Source organism: Liolophura sinensis, chromosome 6, assembly GCF_032854445.1.
Source record: "Liolophura sinensis isolate JHLJ2023 chromosome 6, CUHK_Ljap_v2, whole genome shotgun sequence".
In the NCBI taxonomy this organism is placed as follows: domain Eukaryota; kingdom Metazoa; phylum Mollusca; class Polyplacophora; order Chitonida; family Chitonidae; genus Liolophura; species Liolophura sinensis.
This window is the reverse complement of record NC_088300.1, coordinates 42473844-42495117: the sequence shown is the minus strand read 5'-3', so window position 1 is coordinate 42495117 and position 21274 is coordinate 42473844. Positions and strand designations below refer to the sequence as shown.

Sequence of the window (21274 nt, the reverse complement as noted above, 5' to 3'; positions counted from 1 at the left end):
TGTGTTCTGTGTTCTTATTTGTTCTGTGTATTTTTTACATTCATGTATATATTCTTTTGTGGGAATAATTACAGTATTTTTGAAACAATGTGTTAATAGCTCTTTGTAGACTGATAAAATTTTACTGTGAAACCATGGAATTAGCCAACCCAACCAATTTAAAAATGTGCGTGAATAGAACAATGTGAATCATGTGAAAGGGCTGGAGAGTTAGAGTAATCATACTTCAGTGTACCTAGCTCAATCATTAATAAATTGATAATAACAGAAGTGTTATTAAACACCTGTTTATTATACACCATGGAAATTCTGTCTTATTCCTGATCTTCATGCTTGTTGGTCATTTCCTTTGAACTCTAATGCTTTCTAAATAAGAGTTTATGTTTTGACTCAGATCAAGCAGATCATTGTTTTACTGATCTTGATTATTTCTCAGCTTCTTCTGTGGATGGGAAGGTGACTCAGTACAGCATGCTAGACTTCCTCGACCTTAACCTTGCCCAAAAGGTCATCCTGAGTATAGAGCTACCTCCCTTGGATGCTGGTGTTGTGGTCCGTTGCTACAAAATAATGCCTGTAGCTGTGGTGAGAATTTTTTTTTTCTTTTTTTTTTCAGTTTGTTTGGGTGATTTTTGAAATGAAAGGCTTTTTCATTTGTTCATGTTACATCCTTTTATATAAATTAACCTTTTAATACACAACTGTTATGCACCGTATCACCCAGTAGTATTCATCCCTATTCTATTCTATGTACAATGAGCTACTGGCCAGTCCTGTTTTGAATATTTCTGCAGTTTAAGTATATTAAGAACAAACTACAAGTGATGATTTGGGTCCCAGTGCATAAATTTATACATTAAAAGACTAGGAGAGTTTCAAGATCATACTCTTTTATCATTGAAGGTAAGAACAGTTCTACTGTATTATGTGATCTGTGAAAAATGTAAGGCAGCCTTTGTTCACATTAATTTACAGATCACTTTCTCTCACCATGTTCACAATTCTTTCCTTCACAAACTTCACAAACGTTCAGGTTTTCAGTTTTCTCCATCGTTCGTCTACTCTAAATAACCTTTTGTCAAACTTTCTTCAGATGCCCATACTATAGTAAATGTGGGCAATAATGTTGCCTAACATTTTTGACAGGTCACATAATACAGTGCGACTTTTTTTTCTTTTAGCAATAAAAGAGTTTTAACTCAAAACACGCCTATTAAGATAGTGAAGATTGTATAAGTTAAAGACTTAACTGATTAGAGTGTTTGAACCCAGCTCTTGTTACCTTGGCAATGGATTTGAGTTTAGCTTAAGCCAAAGCTGTACATTATTGCTGTCTTACAGGTGAAATGTTCTGCAGTAAACAACAGTCAGATAAGCAAATAATGATTTCGCTGTTGTTTTTCCCCAAACAGAATTCTCACTCGTACGTGTCAGCAGCGTTCAGATTCCCTGTGGACCGCAGCAACAATTGCACCATCACAGCCAAGCCAAGCATCGTGTATGCGGGAATTTCATTCACTCTGGTTAGTTCACATTGATGTTTCATCTGGGATGGTAGTGGGTTTCCCCCAGTTTCCACCCACTATAATGCTGGCCACCATCGTAAGTGAAATATTCTTGAGTACAACATAAAACACCAATCCAAATAAGTAAGTAAGTATTTCATCTGAAATTTTAGTCAATATATTATTGATTATATTAAATGTCAGAAAATCTCCCCCCTACGATCGAGCCACCGTTGACCTTGAGACGCCACAGTGGTACATTCCCTGCAGGCATATGAGGCTTCTCTGTGTACAACACACACCACAGGAGACAATCGCTATAATTTTACAACTAATTTCGAGATTATTCCATGATCAAGTGTGGCTTTGCTACTGCAATAACAACAACGCAGGGCATTTTAAGGTTACATACATGGCCTGAAAATGCCACAGATTGAGAAAATATGGAGAAGATCTCATCAAAAACACCCATGAATTTTAGAGGACTTGATCGTAGTCATATGAGACTTGCTAATTCAGCTATGTCTGCTAAGATAAAAGGCCGATGGATGAAGCTAATCTATGACTCGATTTAGTCATATGATAGCTTCAGGAAAAACACACAGTGGGTGGACCTAATACATGGATTTGTCAGTGTTGTGCAGGGCTTTTCAGTCCAGGCTGGCATTCATTGCATGACATCACCCAACCAGGGCTCCACGTGCCGACAAGATAGGCAGACAGTCCAACTGTATTGAGTTTTTTTTAAGTGGAACTAAGTTAAAATAATATTTTTTAAAATGTAGTTTACATACTAACACAGCAAAAATATTGTGCCTAGGGAACATTTAGTATGAAAATAAAAGCGTTGGGGTTCACCTTTAAGGGTTGTTTTCTGTTTTCTGATGACATATTCTCAGTTTCTTCTGTGACTTTCTGTTGTAGAACAATGCTGAGAAGACAGAACAGTATTTGGTTGGGAAGGCTTTGGGAGATGCACAGACACTGAAAGGTACTCCTGTAGATATTCAGGTTTGGGGATATCCATGAAAGGAAATTTTTCCTCCCAAAAAAGAAAATAAAAACACTTTTGAAAACTGGGTGTTCATTCAACTACTTATAAAGTCAAATCATTACCCGGATATGACGACTCAGTGTACATGTAAGTTGGAAAGCCATTTCAACTCAAATCATATTACCCAAATTCCTGTTTTTGCCTGACATCTAATCTTTTTCTCGTATCCAGTATGCATGTACTGTGAGGTTGTAATCATCATCCTGAGATGTATGTTTGCATCACAAAACTGTCTTAAAAGTAAGATAAATTGATAAAGATTGAGATTGATTTTGCATTGTATTAAATCTGACATTGAAGGTTTTGGCGGAAGAACGAAAATGAAAATTTTTGATCCATTCCCCTTTTGCCTGATGTGACGTCACGCGAGAACAGAGGACATCCTTTGTCAGTGACACGTAGCCATAAGCAGTGCTGGATTTTTAAATCATCTTCATTTCTAGCATAAGCGCCTTACTCAATGTCACAGCTGCCTGATTCCATGTCACATCAAGAAAATTTTACAGAAACTACCAAAGATTTTGTTTTTGAGGACTTTTCTGGGTTGAATAGTGTTGTTCATCACAAATCCAACGTCCTTGAGGATCCATGCTGTTGTTATCCCTGTGACGCCAGTGGATTTTACTGACCTTTGCCTCTAATGCAGTTGACAATCTGTCTCACTACAGTACAGTACATGAACATCACCCATCATACTGATGTTGTTTTATTTCAGGTGCCCTTCAGACTCTACAGCAGGAAATTAAACCAGATGAAGACCCGCTGCTGTCCAGCGCAGCTTACAGAAAGAGTCTGTGTCTGTCTCTCTTCTACAAGGTAACACATCTCAGTAATATGTCTCTTCTACATGGTGACATGTCCCAGTAATATGTCTCTTCTACAAGGTAACATGTCCCAGTAATATGTCTCTTCTACATGGTAACACATCCCGGTAACATGTCTCTTCTACAGGGTAACACATCTCAGTAATATGTCTCTTCTACATGGTAACACATCCCGGTAATGTGTCTTTTCTACAAGGTAACACATCCCAGTAATATGTCTCTTCTACAAGGTAACATGTCCCAGTAATGTGTCTCTTCTACAAGGTAACATGTCCCAGTAATGTGTTTCTTCTACATGGTAACATGTCACAGTAATGTCTCTTCTACAAGGTAACACATCCCAGTAATGTACATATATCTTCTTCAGTGGTAATGTCTCTTCTACAAGGTAACATGTCTCAGTAATGTGTCTCTTCTACAAGGTAACATGTCTCAGTAATGTCTCTTGTACAAGATAACACGTCCCATTAATGTACACATATCTTCTTTAACGGTACTGTCTCTTGTACAAGGTAGCATGTCCCGGTAATGTCTCATCTACTAAGTAACACGTCTCGGTAATGTCTCTTCTACAAGGTAACATGTCTTCTGGAATTTAACACATCCCCAGTAATGTCTCTTACTAGGCATCAGGTACATTTCTGTTATTTGTGCAAGTTAACATCTACCGTTTATGTGTCTTCCACCAACTTACATGTACATTATGGAAATTTAAGCTTTTTTAACTCCCCAGTCTAAGGAATGGTGTGTAAATGTACATACTCAGATGGAAGGTTAAGCATTTTTTTTAGCTCCTTTGTCTATCTATATGTAAATGTACATTTGTGAATAGAAAGATAACCTTTTTTTCAGCTTGTAGTCTATGGAATAATGTGTAAATGTACATATTTGGATGGGAGGTTTTTTGTTGCTGTAAAATGGGCACTCATATAAGGATTGAAGGTTAAGCTTCTTTTTTTTTTTTACAGCCATAGAAATTTTGTTTTTTATATTTATATACTTTTAGTTGTGGGATTATATGTATATGAACCACGTTTCAATTATTTTGCCTGGTCACTAGTTTGAAATGGTAAAACTATGCCTTGGGTATCAGTGGTCACTCTAACACTTGCGTGATGATATTTCATGACAGACATGTCTGGTGGTTTGTGGGAATGTGGTGGGATCACGCATCAGAACAGGGGGAGATAACTTAGTTAGACCAGTAAGCTCTGGCAAGCAGGATTTTCCAACAAAACAGGACGAGTGGCCACTGACAAAGCCTATCCCAAAACTGACCGCCATTAAACAGGTTGGTGATCTTGAAACTCTTGTATAAATCATAAATAAATGGGCGGAATTATTCCATGCTATATAGAGGATGTTGCTCAGTGAACTTTGTATAGGGTATATATTTTGTAAGATTTGTAAGTAAGATTTGGAAAATCTTGCTTATCTTTCACAAGATAAGTATTCTTTTGAAATCAAGCCTAACAGTGAAATAGTATATTTATTATTCCATCAGTGTGACATTCAAAATAGGGTTTTGATGAAATTTGATAATTAGCACATTAATACTGTTTAAACTCATTCTATTTGAAGTGGGTTCAGTCAGATCCGTTTTACGTGGATGGAGTCTTACGTGGTAACATAAGGAGATACATGAACAGCTAGATTCTGACGTAGTTTTCAGATTTGTAGTTTTAATTGGTTTTTATTATGTTTGTATATATTCTGTGTCCGGAATGTTCAGTCCTCAATCTCACACATCCTAAAAATGAGGCTGATGATGAAATTCAGTGTGTCACACTCACATATAATTTATACTCACAACTATGCTTGAGTAACATCTAACAGGATCTGCTGCTGTTCCATCTGATTGTGATGTGTTACCTGTTTGCAACTACAGGCAGCAGGAGAGGCGGTCTATGTGAATGACAAGCCACTGCGTGTAGGAGAGCTTCATGCGGCCTTTGTGACCACCATTGTGGGAAACGCCCGCATCCAGAGGATCGACGCTTCCCCGGCTTTGGTTAGTTTTGTATTCTTTCTTGTTAACAGAAACATACTAACCTAAAGTTAGTCATTTTCCGATGGTTCTTCAGTATATTTACTCTCTGTAGTGTTACAACATGTAGGAGTATGTGGTAGTTACCATCTGGGGTTAAGGTGTTCACTGTAGATTATCACCCATGGGGGGGGGGGGCATCTTTTATCACAAAAGTGGCAACATTGCTCCAAAATGGTGTCTGTTAGCTCTTTTTAGCGTTTGAGCCGGAAAGAGATTTTAAATATTATAATGAAGTTAATACAATTGTAGCACTTCATGCAAGTGGGCTTGTAAAACTATTTGTTTCACTAATTGTAATAAGCCGCTATATAATATCCAGTGCATCACTTGAACACCTGATGTGTCACTGGAACATCCCAATGCATCACTTGAACACCTGATGTGTCACTGGAACATCCCAATGCATCACTTGAACACCTGATGTGTCACTGGAACATCCCAATGCATCACTTGAACACCTGATGTGTCACTGGAACATCCCAATGCATCACTTGAACACCTGATGTGTCACTGGAACATCCCAATGCATCACTTGAACACCTGATGTGTCACTGGAACATCCCAAGGCATCATGTGAACACCTGATGTGTCACTGGAACATCCCAAGGCATCATTTGAACACCTGATGTGTCACTGGAACTTCCCAAGGCATCATTTGAACACCTGATGTGTCACTGGAACATCCCAATGCATCACTTGAACACCTGATGTGTCACTGGAACATCCAAAAAGCATCACTTGGACATGTTACTTGAACATACGTGGTCACATAAATTCCAAAACAAAGCACTTAGGATAAATAACTTGTGGCAAACAATGGAGCCAGTGTGTAATGTCAGGTAAGTGGCTAAGGGTAGAGGTTGTAAAAGTTGAAAATTTTTGAGTATGGCATGAAACAACAATCAAAAAACTAAGTATAAACCAAATTGTGTCAACTTAAATGTGGAATGTTTTAAACTCCTCGTGATTTCAGGCCATGTCAGGGGTGGTGAAGTTTCTGTCAGCACCTGATGTTCCCGGCACTAACAACTGCTTCCCGGGATCCGCGGCTGGTGAAGAGGTAGGTTGATTTGCTTGGACGGAAAGTCTTAGGACTGGCTGAATAATGTCCATGATGTGGCCTCCAGGCCTGTGTATAGTGGCTGGAGACTAGATGGACTAAGTTTTCAGGAAATTCTGATGCGTGGCTGAATATAATTGAGTTATAAACTCAAATGTATCGTCAATAGGTGTACACATACAAGTATGCAGATTTTTGAGGAAAGTCTGAAGGTTGGCTGAATGTAGTCCAGCTAAGGCACATGTAACCTGCAGGTCTGTGTATTCATAAAAAGAAAATGAGAAAGGGCACTTACACGTACATGTACCTTGCTGTAGTGCAGAGCAAGGTCATCAGGGAACATTTAGAAAGTGACAGTTTTGCAGTCACCGTGTCACAAGATGACAATGTAAGGAAAAATGCTAAAATCAGTTTAAAACTAAAGAAAATATAATTCTGACTCTGTGCACTGAATATTCATATATGTGATGGTTTGCTCTAAATTCTGTCTGGATTTTACTTTCAGCTGTTCTGTAGTAACCAGGTGTTGTATGCTGGTCAGCCTGTAGGACTCATTGTCGCAGGTAAGGTTAAGTAGTAATCTCTTTGTATTAATACATCACGGTCAGGCTCCAGAAGAAAGGTGCGATGGTCCAGAGATGTGTTTCATTTAATACTCTTTAATACTCTAGTAATTTGAATGTATTAAAGCTTCCAGAAAGCACAACTGCTTTAGGTGTAAATATTTGATAGTTGATGTAAATTATGTGTGGCATAGAGTATGGCTCGTTAAGTTTTGATTTATTTTTGAAAATAAATCTGACTCTTTGATGTTAAATCTGTCAGTTTGATGAAAAGTCTATTTGATGTAAAGTCATGTTAAACTGGATTGTTTGATGTAAAGTATGATTGATCAATGTAAAATCTGACTGTTCCAGGTTAATTTAGAATGTTCCATGTAAAGTCTGACTGTTTTGTGTGAAGTTTGACTATTCCATGTACACAGAATCGCAGCAGATAGCTGATGCAGCAGCAAAGATGGTGAAGGTGTATTACACAGATATACAGCCCCCTCTGGTGGACATAAGGGAGGCAATCCGACAAAAATCCTTCTTCACTCAAAACATGCCAAAAGAAATGAAGATCGGGGATGCAGCCAGTAAGAACATGTAGAGACATTGAGGGAGAGTTCATGCGTTAATGTTTTGCCTTTTCCCCCAATAACCTACTGCAATAAAATTCATCTCACAAGGTGTTTCCTAGGATCTGAAATGTACGACCAGCCTAAACATAGGTCATACTTGCAATTCTATGAAATGAACTGTAATGTTTTTGAAAAGTTCAGATGAGTTACTGGGTGTGACACATTGATAAAATTTTGTTGTGCTAAGTGTTTTAGATCTGATACAAACTTCAAAGTAACTGCTTGTACATTTCCTGTTACTGCCTGTGACATCAAGGGCTTTCATTAAAGTGCACCTGATGTAATTTGTATATTCTGTGAACTTACATAGTGTTGTTGTTGTTGGTGTTTTAAGGTGCAATATCCTCGGCTGCCCATCAGATCACAGGAGATATTCAGTTTGGGGGACAGTCACATTTCTGCCTGGAAACCATGGTAAGACTTTGACGTTGTGAAACCAATTGTCATTAATCATTTACAGGTATACACCGGTAAACAACTGTGACTTAGGTTTGGGCTGGTGTGGTATCTTTTTCTCCACTAAAAAGTATTTTTTGAAAGCCATCAAACTTCATTTCTACAAATCCTAATTTCCACTATGTTCACAGATATGCAGATCTGAGCCGACAGAGGTTGGCATTTCTGTGTTCCCCGCCACCCAGTGGATTGATCTCACCCAGAAGGCTGTGGCCATGGTACTGGGCATTGAACAAAACAAGTAAGTAACAGGTAGATAAAGAAGACGCCATTTTGATGTAGGGTGGATTTGTAGTCCTTAACTTGAATTTTTGCATCCAAGTTTAGTTGTCCTCTGAATTAAACTGTTATTTTTTTTTTCACTAATATACTATGTTCAAGGAATTTAAGAATCTAAGGTGACATATGTAAACTACATGTACATGCTAAAGTATGTAAGTGATAAATTTATACATCTTTGAACCAAGACTTATTTTATTATGGCTCTTCTTTCTGAGAAATAAAAGATCTTTTGATCTTGCTTCTCTGCTCTCTAGGATTCAGATCGAGGTGAGCCGATTAGGTGGGTCATATGGTGCTAAACTGACACGGTCCTTCTCGACGTCTTGTGCCAGTGCCTTAGCTGCTCATCTCCTCCAGAGGTGAGCATCACTGTAGGCTAAACATCAACACCTGTAGCACAGAGATACTTCAGCTCCTCTCAAACTACATGTGTGTGAATTTATCTCGACTTCAGCTCCACTGTGTTCATTAGTTGTTCCAAAAATGGGAATTACAGAATACTTTGTTCCACAGATTCAGCAAGATTCTTTCAAGGATTTATTACTGGGGTTGATTGAGGGGTAATTGATTATAAGGGTAAATGCAGTTATCAATGCATGAGCCATGGAAAAACTGCAGCGAATGAAGTGAAGTTATGTGTGTGAAGTTATCTTACCACAAGCTGCTCTTAAACTACAAATGTATGAAGTTATCTTGTCTTAGACCACATGAGTATGAAGTTATTTTGTGTACTATGTATTGGCTTGGAATTCTTTTAAGCCAATATTACTTCACTGGAATTAAAAAGAAATTTTATCTGATATTTAACTCAAGATTCAAAGATTGAAAAGTCAAGGTGTTTTAAAATGATTAGCCAAAGGAATATATCTTCCAGGTTTTTCTTTTCATGGCAACTCGGTTTTGAATTCCTTGCACTTTCACTTTTTGTAGCATGTCATACATTTTAAACATTCTTAAATGTAAATAGTTAAAGAAAACTGGTAATGATGGAATTTTTGTACATCTGTAAGAGGAAAGCATGCAAGCTATATGTTTCATCTTCATTGACATTGTTCTGCTTTACATTTCGTGTCTTTTTAGACCTGTGAAGCTGATGATGAACTTCAACACCCAGATGGAGACGACCGGAAAAAGGCCATCCTACTATGCTCAGTACAATGTGAGATTCCTGAACATGGTTTGGTGCCGTCTATTTTTGTTTTATTTATTTATTTGGTTTGTGTTTTACACCGTACTCAAGAATATGTCACTTATACGACGATTGGCAGCATTATGGTTGGAAGAAACCGGGCAGAGCCCGGTGGAAACTCACAACCATCTGCAGGTTGCTCGCAGACCTTCCCATGTAAGACTGGAGAAGAAACCAGCATGAGCTGGACTTGAACTCACAGCAATCGCATTTAGTTTGATGTGAGGCTCTTTGGTCATTGCTCTGCGCTGGCGTGCTCACCTCCTTGGTATGTATTTTTGGTCTTGAAGCACCCCATAGTAGAATCCTCATCAGAGTTTGGATGGCTGTGTGTGATAACTAACCTAGGTAATGTTTCAACCGTCTGATTGCTGTCTGCTGGGAGTAAAGTCATGTGACAATATCTTTGAGGTGGACAGTTTGACATGCTGTTCATCAACTAGTCTTATCACTCAGCCTAACAATACGACTATATTGGAGCGAAATAATCTGGGAGACCGGCATCAAACATCAGTTCCGAATATGTTGTATTTCAGGTGGGTGTCTCTGATGCAGGTCTCCTACAAGGCATAAAGCTCACCTACTACAGCGAGTGTGGGGCCCTGCCTAATGACCAGCTGGCTGGCGGGTTCTCTTACTTTGGTGATAATGGTGAGTCCTTGTATTGAAAGCAAGCACAAGTATTCTTGGACATCCATCAGCAGAAGCTTACATGAACTATTTATACACGTGTAGTGCTTCTAATAATATTATTTTGACACCGAGCAGTGTTAAAGTCCTCATGACAGTTAAAAAAGTTTTATTCATGATTTGAACACTATTTACTGCATGGTGATCACAGTTACTGTCAGTTTTATTCATGATTTGAACACTATTTACTGCACTGTCATCACAGTTACTGTCAGTTTTATTCATGATTTGAACACTATTTACTGCACTGTCATCACAGTTACTGTCAGTTTAATTCATGATTTGAACACTATTTACTGCATGGTGATCACAGTTACTGTCAGTTTTATTCATGATTTGAACACTATTTACTGCACTGTCATCACAGTTACTGTCAGTTTTATTCATGATTTGAACACTATTTACTGCACTGTCATCACAGTTACTGTCAGTTTTATTCATGATTTGAACACTATTTACTGCACTGTGGTCCAGTTACTGTCGGTTTTATTCATGATTTGAACACTATTTACTGCACTGTCATCACAGTTACTGTCAGTTTCATTCATGATTTGAACACTATTTACAGCACTGTGATCCAGTTACTGCCGGTTTTATTCATGATTTGAACACTATATACTACACGTAGATCACAGCTACTGTCATTTTTATTCCCGATGTGAACTCTATTTACTGCATGATGATCACAGCTGCTGTCATTTTTAATCCCGATTTGAACACTATTGACTGCACATCATCATAGTTACTGTCATATTTATTCCCAATTTGAACTCTGTTTACTGGACGGTGATCACTACATCACTATTTACTATATAGTGATCACAGTTAATGTTTTTTGTTTCACAATTCAAAAACTGTTTGTATGCATCCATGTTAGTTTTAGCTGTTACCTTTGTGTCTCACTGATTTCTTTTTCAGTCTACAACTGTCCAAACTGGGACATCATTCCTGTGGGGGTGAAGATGAACACCCCGCCCACAACCTATGCAAGGGGACCAGGTAACAGTCTTGTTTTTGTCAAATATCATAATTATTTATGCTTCATATTTTATGAAACTGATTGAGTAAGGTGAAAGGTCCATGGCCTGAGATACTGTGAGTCATCCAGACTGCTTGTTATGTATAGGCTACTAATTCAGCATGTCCTTATCAATATATAAAGGAAGTTACAAGCAATTAAGATCATTACACTCTGAGCAATTGAACGAGAAACATCCCCACTTCTGACAAAATCTTCTCTAAGAGTCTTAGGCTGAGAATTTTTCTATCTCCCCTTATGTAGTAACCTGGCTTTTACATGTTTATTGGCAGGCAAAGGTTTAAGTTTCATCAGTCTCTGAAGCTAAGCATAGCACAACATTCTAGTACACACACTTTTGTACGGGTGAAAAAAAAAACCTGAAAATGTGAAATTAGAATTTTCAGTGACAGGATAATTTTTTGTGTACTTATTACTGATTTATGTTTTCGGGGCAAAATAGGATGAATATTTCTAGGTACCCTATATGACCTAAAATTTCGCCCACTAAAGAGCATATTTAGAGATAAATAAATGTTGCAAAATATTGTATCTGCTGCCTAAACATTTCCAGTAGAATATCAACCCATGTTCCGAGCAGACCTCAAAAGATCTGCTAAAGTTAATAGTACCCTTAGGATCAGGAAAAATGGGCAAGTTAGCCATGGACGAAATTTTGTGGTCATTAGGATAAAGGGCAAAAAGCGAGGCTTTGAATTCATTTATTGTTTTGTAAAGAAGCCATCTTGTGGTAAGACAACAAACAAATTACATACACATGTGTCCTGTAGAGACTTGCCCCACCCCCCTTACCTCCATGCATGTGGAATCATTCTACGGATCATTGTAGGAGCCACACCTGCCATCTTTGTCATGGAAACCATTATGGAACATGTTGCTGAATCCTTAGGGAAGAGTGCTTTGGAGGTGAAGACCCTGAATATGTACCAGAAAGGCCAGGTGAGAGATCAGGTGGTACAGACTTAGCTGTGTAATGGTGCAGCTGATGTGTACAGTCTAATCCATGGGGAAGTGTGCTGTAGAGGTGAAGACCCTGAGCATGTACCAGAAAGGCCAGGTGAGAGATCAGGTGGTATAGACTTACCTGTGTAATTGCACAGCTGATGTGTACAGTCTAATCCATGGGGAAGTGTGCTGTAGAGGTGAAGACCCTGAGCATGTAGCAGAAAGGCCAGGTGAGAGATCAGGTGGTACAGACTTACCTGTGTAATGGTACAGCCGATGTGTACAGTCTAATCGCTGGGGAAGTGTGCTGTAGAGGTGTAGACCCTGAACATGTAGCAGAAAGGGCAGGTGAGAGATCAGGTGGTACAGACTTACCTGTGTAATGGTACAGCTGATGGGTACAGTTTAATCCCTGGGGAGGTGTTCTGTGGAGGTGTAAACCCTGAACATGTAGTAGAACAAGTGGTACAGACTTACCTGTGTAATCGTACAGCCGATGTGTACAGTCTAATCGCTGGGGAAGCGTGCTGTAGAGGTGTAGACCCTGAACATGTACCAGAAAGACAAGGTGAGAGATCAGGTGGTACAGACTTACCTGTGTGATGGTACAGCTGATGAGTACAGTCTAATCCCTGGGGAGGTGTTCTGTAGAGGTGTAGACCCTGAACATGTAGTAGAACAAGTGGTACAGACTTACCTGTGTAATGGTACAGCCGATGTGTACAGTCTAATTGCTGGGGAAGTGTGCTGTAGAGGTGTAGACCCTGAACATGTACCAGAAAGACAAGGTGAGAGATCAGGTGGTACAGACTTACCTGTGTAATGGTACAGCTGATGGGTACAGTCTAATCCCTGGGGAGGTGTTCTGTAGAGGTGTAGACCCTGAACATGTAGTAGAACAAGTGGTACAGACTTACCTGTGTAATGGTACAGCCGATGTGTACAGTCTAATCGCTGGGGAAGCGTGCTGTAGAGGTGTAGACCCTGAACATGTAGCAGAAAGGGCAGGTGAGAGATCAGGTGGTATAGACTTACCTGTGTAATCATACAGCTTATGTGCACAGTCTAATCCCTGGGGAAGTGTGCTGTAGAGATGTAGACCCTGAACATGTAGCAGAAAGGGCAGGTAAGAGATCAGGTGAACTGTCAGTGTGTATATTTTCTCAGAGTGAACTATCAGGGTGTATTTTCTCTCAGAGTGAACTGTCAGTGTGTACTTTCTCTCAGTGAACTGTCAGTGTGTACTTTCTCTCAGTTTGAACTATCAGTGTGTACTTTCTCTCAGTGTGAACTATCAGAGTGTACTTTCTCGCGGAGTGAACTATCAGTGTGTACTTTCTCTCAGAGTGAGCTGTCAGTGTGTACTTTCTCTCCACGAACTATCAGCATGTACTCTCTCTCATTGTGAACTTTTAGTGTGTACTTTCTCTCAGAGTGAACTGTCGGTGTGTATTTTTTCTCAGGGAACTACCAGCGTGCATTTTCTCAGTGTGAACTATCAGTGTGTGTTTTCTCTCAGTGTGAACTGTCAGCATGTACTCTCTCTCTCAGTGTGAACTATCAGTTTGTATTTTCTCTCAGCGAGAACTGTCAGCATGTATTTCCTCTCATTGTGAACATATCAGCGTGTACTTTCTCTCAGAGTGGACTATCAGCATGTGCTTTCTCTCAGCATGAACTGTCAGTGTGTACTTTCTGTCAGTGAACTGTCAGCATGAACTTTCTCTCAGTGTGAACTATCAGCATGTACTTTCTCTCAGAGTGAACTGTCAGTGTGTACTTTCTCTCGGTGAACTATCAGCATGTACTCTCTCTCAATGTGAACTATAAGCATGTACTCTCTCTCAGAGTGAACTACCAGCATGTACTTTCTCTCAGAGTGAACTGTCAGTGTGTACTTTCTTTCGGAGTGAACTGTCAGCGTGTACTTTCTCTCAATGTGAACATATCAGCATATACTTTCTCTCAGAGAGAACTGTCAGTGTATAGTTTCTCTCAGCGTGAACTATCAGCATCTAGTTTCTCTCAGTGTGAACTGCCAATGTCTACTTTCAGTGTGGACTTATCATTGTCTGCTTTCAGTGTGAACTGTCAGTGTCTAGTTTCTCAGTGTGAACAACAGGTGCATACTTCTTTTGGTGTTTACCACATTGTGTAAGTGCGTGCTTCTCTCATTGTGAATGACAGATGTTCTTTTTGCCACAACATCAGTTACTAGCCCTGATGTCAAAAGAACATGGGTGAATCATTCAACTATGGCCACCTTTTTATTTGTTCTTGACTTTACATATGGCAACATACCTGTTTTCTTTACATTTTTTTCAGAAAGCCTTCAACAACTACACGTTGTCGTACTGTAATATCCGTGAGTTGGCCAGCAGCCTGAGTACCTCGGCACAGATTGCAGCTCGTCAAGCCGCAGTGGACGTCTTCAACCAGGTACATATACCATGACTCTTACCTGTTCTGTTGATCAGTTTGTTAGAGATGGCTTGCCTTCTACCTGTATGGCATGTCCATTGACCTCTCTCATGCAGGTGAACTTTGCCCTCATATCGGTAAGTTGGTCAGTTTCTTGTAATGTATCAGGGTTAATTCCAGAATCCTGATTCCTTCATCCATTAAATTCACACCACGTTAATGAAATGTTCTTGATTGGGGTGTTAAACACAAATCAATCAGTCAGCATGCAGAAGTGCTGCACATGTGCCAATGATAGTCAATACTTGTGATGAGTGATTTGTTGCTTTTGTATGTTGTATAGTTATACCAAATATACATTTCAGTTTATTTTTAGAATTCCATCAACACATTACCACTGGAATTACCACTTGATATTTTGAAGGATTAGTGCCCGGATTTCGTTAATGGTCCTTATTAACCTGTTTATTAAAGAGTATATTTTTGGAAGGGCCTCTGAAAAATGCAATATTGACTTTAAATACACTAAAAAACAATAGATTTACTGCTGTAACTGAATTTAAATAGTGAATTATTTGATAATGACAGAACAACAGATGGAAGAAGAAAGGTCTAGCTGTTGTCCCTACCAAATACATCATGGTCAATGATTCCAGCTACAATGCCTTGGTGAACATCTATGCTGGGGATGGAAGTGTGACAGTCACTCATGCTGGCATAGAGAACGGCCAAGGCATCAATACAAAGGTTGGTGTGTTCCAAGACTAACATGTTTCTGCATTTAACCCTATTAAATACAAGTCAATCGCAGAAAAGCCTATTGAAGCAGAGTAAATATCAGTAAACACTAATGAAAACCCAATAAATTCAAGTAAATCCTAGTTAAATAAGCAAACCACATAAGTAAACACTAGTAAACCTCAGTAAAGTTCAGAAATCCCCTGTTGTTTATAAGATTGACTTAAACTTTATTATTAATCAATCTTAACCTCACTTAACACCTGTTATTCAGGTAGCTCAGGTGTGTGCTTATGAGCTGGGAATTCCCCTGGACTCTGTGAAGGTTCTGCCGACCAATTCCTCAGCGAATGCCAACACTGCGGTAACTGGAGGGAGCACCACCAGTGAGCAGAACTGCGAGGTATCGTGGCCATCATTCCTCAAAAACATTTATGTGATTAATGACTTAATTTGTAGGTCATTTTTTAGGGTAACCACCTTTCTGGTCTACAGTTTGTATATATGCCTCATATCTTTTCTTCATGTGTGCTTCACTCATGCATTTCTGTTTCATGTCAGCATAACTATTTGCGTAAGATATCAGGACAACTCTTAATCACCAAACTGTGTGATAACCTCTCCCTCTACATCTCTCTCCCTCACAGGCTGTTATCTCGGCCTGTATGACCCTCAACGCCCGCATGGCACCAGTTAAGGCCACCATGCCTAATGCAACATGGCTCGAACTTGTCAAGGCTTGTTATCAGAAAGGAGTGGACCTCAGTGCATTAGCATGGTGTGTTAGATAACTGATTTAATGATAAGATTATCACAGTTAATACATGATTTACAGCTATATCTAAAATATTTATATTTAAATGTATTTTTGAAGTGAAACTTGAAATTTATTTCCATGTATTTCTGGCAAGTTTTGAAAAGAAAAAAACAAATACATGTATTTGGCTAAATTCTATTAATTTACAATACATGTCTTCAGAATAAATTTTCACTGCCTGTGTGGCTCCAAGTATTGGATATTAGCATATCTGCCAGGCCACCATAAAACTGAACAAAGGATTACCCTTCATCAAAGGCAGATTTTCTGACTGGATAATGTATTTGTGTCACTCAGGGTGTATGGTTCCAGTGACAGAATGTATCAGTGTTACGGCATCACCTGTACGGAGGTAGAGTTAGATGTTCTCACCGGGGAGTACTTACTGCTACGGTCAGATATCCTGTATGACTGTGGGGAGAGGTGAGTTGTCTTTCATAGCTTTGCATTTATTTCCCTCCACTTCAATAAACCTTTAAGAGTTAGCGGGGTGGAGGGTGGAAAATAGTCTGGCTTGTGTCATTTTCATTGCCGTGGTAGTTTTCATTTTTTTTTTATCCAAGAACACATTTTTAGCTCGCCTTATGAAGTAAAGAGAGGTATTGTGAGATGGGGATCAGATCCGATTGGTGGCGGTGTCCAGTTTGGTTAAAATTTTTGGCCAGTCATAGGGTTGCACAGGCCACCAGTAGTCCACAGAATGCCAATCATTGGTAGGGTTTTGCATATCAGAGACCATGGAAGTCTTTTACCTCCTACCTCAACATTTTGCTCAGCTATTCACAGGGTTGTAATTGACTCCCACAGTACATGGATTGCCAAATGCAGTTCGCGATTTGCATATAAAAAGACCTCAGTGGTAAAGTTGTGTACCAACTGCCACAGTGTCTTTTACCACCACTGCATAATATATGGATATATATTGCCCTGCAATCGATATGCATACAATAAAACAGTCATAGCTATGACAGTATAATCATTTTGGTCTTTCTTGTTGATTTAAGGGAAAGATCTTAGCACTAAATAATTAGAGGAGAATATCTGTGTATGACAGTTTCAATATTTGAACATATCACATGAGTTGGACATTATGCAGTTTTACAAACTGCTCCATCAGACGAGTCACCAGTATTCTCTGAATGCCTTGCTGAATAAATGTTTTTAATCTGTATAATGTTGACACTTTTAATTGCCACTTTTAAAGTGCATGAAAACTTATTATTCAAAACTGTATTGTACATATTCATGTATGATGACTAAACAGTACATGATCAAAAATTTCGCCAATGACTATGTCAAACATTTTACATGATTCTGAGAGTTCTCTTGATGATAAAAAAGGTGTTTTGGTTTGTTTGCATGGTAAAATTTATTTATTTATTTATTTGATTGGTGTTTTGCACCCTACTCAAGAATATTTCACTTATACAACTGCAGCCAGCATTATGGCGAGAGGAAACCGGGCAGAGCCCGGCGGAAATCCATGACCATCCACAGGTTGCTGGCAGACCTTCCCAAGTACGGCCGGAGAGGATCCTTGGTAGAATGATATCCTGCCGGAAAAATATCAATTTCAGCATCAAGAGTAATATTTTATGACATTTATTTGCCTCTGAATTTTGTTGATTTGCAGTTGTGCACAAATATGAGAATGACGAAAAGCATCAATCAGATTACTGTATAAAAACACCAACATTTATATTAACTGTTAAACCTTTGCTTGTGATTTATTGTTGTACGACAGTATGAAAAACTGATTAATCATATCATAACTTCTTTATAGGTCGAACTGTTAGATGTTCTGAGGCTGGATGTACACAAATATGGGTACGTCAACAAAATCAGATAACATTCACAGCATTCACCATTTTCTGTGCCTTATTTCTGTGTGACAGCATGAACCCTGAAATAGACATAGGTCAGGTGGAGGGGGCGTTTGTGATGGGCCTGGGGTTGTGGTTGACAGAGAAGATCAAGTATGATCCAGTGACAGGACGTAACCTCACCAACACTGCCTGGGTAAGACATCTGTAACACATTACCTGAACAGTTCAAATATTCACCTTCAACATACTGAAACCTTTGACCTCTTCACCACTGCCTGGGTAAGACATCTGTAACACATTACCTGAACTGTTCAAATATTCACCTTCAACACACTGAAACCTTTGACCTCTTCACCACTGCCTGGGTAAGACATCTGTAACACATTACTTGAACTGTTCAAATATTCACCTTCAACATACTGAAACCTTTGACCTCTTCACCACTGCCTGGGTAAGACATCTGTAAAACATTACCTGAACTGTTCAAATATTCACCTTCAACATACTGAAAGCTTTGACATCTTCACCACTGCCTGGGTAAGACATCTGCAACATATCACCTGAACAGTTCAAATATTCACCTTCAACATACTGAAACCTTTGACCTCACCAACACTGCCTGGGTAAGACATCTGTAACACATCATCTGAACTGTTCAAATATTCACCTTCAACATACTGAAACCTTTGACCTCTTCACCACTGCCTGGGTAAGACATCTGTAAAACATTACCTGAACAGTTCAAATATTCACCTTCAACATACTGAAACCTTTGACCTCTTCACCACTGCCTGGATAAGACACCTGAAACACATTAACTAAACTTTTCAAACATTTACCTTCAACATACTAAAAACTAAAACTTCACCTGTTCACAACATACTTGAAACTTTGTGCTTAGTTTATTTACTCAAGAAAAGCTCGGTTTTGGAGATTGTATGATACAATCTAGTGTCTATATTTGACTTTGTTCTGTATAATATATGTTGTTCGGTACGCTGGAAACATTCAGTAATGTTTAGTTCAGATTTTGGAAGATGAACAGTAAAATGGACTGAAGTGATATTGTGTGTAAACCTGATGTATTATAAAGATACATGTTTGAGGTGAAAGTTTATAATAGACACCTAACTGAAATGCTTTATAGACTACATTGTAAATGTCAAATGAGCGTCATTTAAAAAGCAATTTTAGTCATCATTCAAGATTTTAATTCAATGATAAGTTGGTTCAATATTTGAAGTTACCTGTGCCAGTTTTCAACACCGCACTTTGTGCTCTATCTAGGAAGCAAAACTTTCTTGTAATGATAATACTGCCAGATTATAAATAATTCTAGCTAAGACATTTTCCCATTTATTGGCATGTCTGTGGTTTGATGCAAGCACTGCTGCGTGCTATGTTACAGGAATACAAGCCTCCCTCAGCCAAGGACATTCCTGTTGACTTCAGAGTACAGCTGCTGAAAAATGCACCCAACCCAGTTGGTGTTCTCAGGTCCAAAGGTCAGATTACTGATGAGTTTTATATCTGGAATGATGTTTTGGAGGTGTTGCTCTTGTCGAAACTTGTTGACACTGTCAACAAATGGTACTTGACCTAAAATTTCATCCGTGACTATAAAAACCTACTCATTTTGCTTGATTCTAGGAGTTCAATAATCTTGAAAAGGGTGTTTTGATGTGTGTGAAGAAGACAGGGTCATATCCAACTGGGAACATGTAAATTTCAGCACTAAAGTCATTTTATTTATTTATTTCATTGGTGTTTTATGACACTGTGAACAAGAATATTTCACTTATAAGATGGCAGCCAGCATTATGTGGGAGGAAAACAAGCGCAGCCAGCCGGAAACCCAAGGGTATCACATACAGCAAGTCATCACGAGAAGAAGCCAGCATGAGCTGGACTTGAACTCACAGTAACCGCATTCTGGGTCTGGGTCTGGGTCAACTCCATTTGATTTGCTGTGTTTAGAGTCAGTGTTTAGATACATGCACCTGCTTTTGCCACAGTTAACAGTGAAAATAATTGCTTTATAGATGAAGTGACTTCATGCATTTCCTTTCTCTCTGTTTGGGTCAGCCGTGGGAGAGCCACCCCTGTGTATGAGCTGCTCTGCTTTGTTTGCCCTCAAACATGCAATAAGCGCCAGCCGCAAGGATGTTGCACAGACTGACCATTTCCCTCTAAGTGAGTATACTTTTATTCCTCAATAAAAAATACCTGAGTAATGCTTGATACTATTTTGTCTTGGCTGTTCCTGACAAATTGCTAGTGAGTCAGCCATCTCATCTCACAGAAAACAGGGCTTTGTTGGTTTATCCCAGGTCATCTGTCATTTCCTCTGATATCTAACTTATGTGTCAGTTATCATTCTATGGTTGTTAGGTGTTGTTTCACGTTAAATATTATGTCATGGCTTTATATCAGCGCATTCCATATTTGATTATTGCTCTTTGTGAAATTATCATGGCATATAAGTGAAACATTCTTGAGAATGGAGTAAAAAAAACCAATAAAATAACTCATTCCATACAATATTACTGTTTCATTTTAAGTGAAAGTTGACTAACACCCGTTGATTTTTGTTCCACTTCTCTTGTCATCCAATGACAGTAGTTCCATGACTGTTGACTATTGTTCCATGTTTTGTGGAGAATTGCTTCATGAGTGTTGGTTTGTTGTTTCTTATCTGTTGGTCATCACAAGGACATTGGTCATTGTTCCTTGTTATGTGAAAGATGCTTCATGTCCTTTGTTTTGTTCTTGTTGTAGATGGCCCAGCTACAGTGGAGAATGTCCAGCAGCAGTGTATGTGTGGTCTGGACCAGTTTGTGTACCAGTAGATCCATTACAGTTTGGAACAGTTTTAGTTGTGTGTGTGGAAGATATTGAAGTGATCAAATACATCACGGAATCTAACTGAAGACTTCAACATACCAGTATCAAGTATGATGATAACCAATGGTTCTAAGGAAGGCCTCCGTCGTGAATTGAATTTATATGGTGAAGTGTTTGAATGTTTGACTGTACGTTAGAAAAATAAGGCATTAAATTGTTTGTTAATCTTTTTCCTGGTCTGTATAGCTATTTTCTTTGCTTGATATGTTCAGCCAAGTGCTTCAACTTACATGTGATATATGATAGCTATAATTATTTTATTATTATATGTATTTATATTGTAACATGATA

General features: G+C 38.8%; 1 protein-coding gene across 1 annotated transcript in view; it reads left to right on the top strand.

Moving 5' to 3' along the window:
• The window catches only part of LOC135467228 (xanthine dehydrogenase-like), a 36221-nt gene extending 14947 nt beyond the window's left edge, over positions 1-21274 (top strand). The window contains exons 11-35 of the mRNA XM_064744991.1: positions 437-585; positions 1413-1523; positions 2430-2496; positions 3275-3375; positions 4516-4674; positions 5272-5394; positions 6407-6493; positions 6999-7056; positions 7479-7631; positions 8011-8090; positions 8264-8373; positions 8669-8773; positions 9495-9573; positions 10140-10254; positions 11212-11292; positions 12162-12271; positions 14603-14716; positions 15287-15445; positions 15711-15839; positions 16084-16214; positions 16551-16676; positions 18149-18272; positions 19488-19584; positions 20165-20272; positions 20858-21274. Coding sequence (XP_064601061.1) covers positions 437-585; positions 1413-1523; positions 2430-2496; positions 3275-3375; positions 4516-4674; positions 5272-5394; positions 6407-6493; positions 6999-7056; positions 7479-7631; positions 8011-8090; positions 8264-8373; positions 8669-8773; positions 9495-9573; positions 10140-10254; positions 11212-11292; positions 12162-12271; positions 14603-14716; positions 15287-15445; positions 15711-15839; positions 16084-16214; positions 16551-16676; positions 18149-18272; positions 19488-19584; positions 20165-20272; positions 20858-20928 — 2747 coding nt within the window. The 3' untranslated portion in view covers positions 20929-21274. The remainder of the gene's footprint in view (positions 1-436; positions 586-1412; positions 1524-2429; positions 2497-3274; positions 3376-4515; positions 4675-5271; positions 5395-6406; positions 6494-6998; positions 7057-7478; positions 7632-8010; positions 8091-8263; positions 8374-8668; positions 8774-9494; positions 9574-10139; positions 10255-11211; positions 11293-12161; positions 12272-14602; positions 14717-15286; positions 15446-15710; positions 15840-16083; positions 16215-16550; positions 16677-18148; positions 18273-19487; positions 19585-20164; positions 20273-20857) is intronic.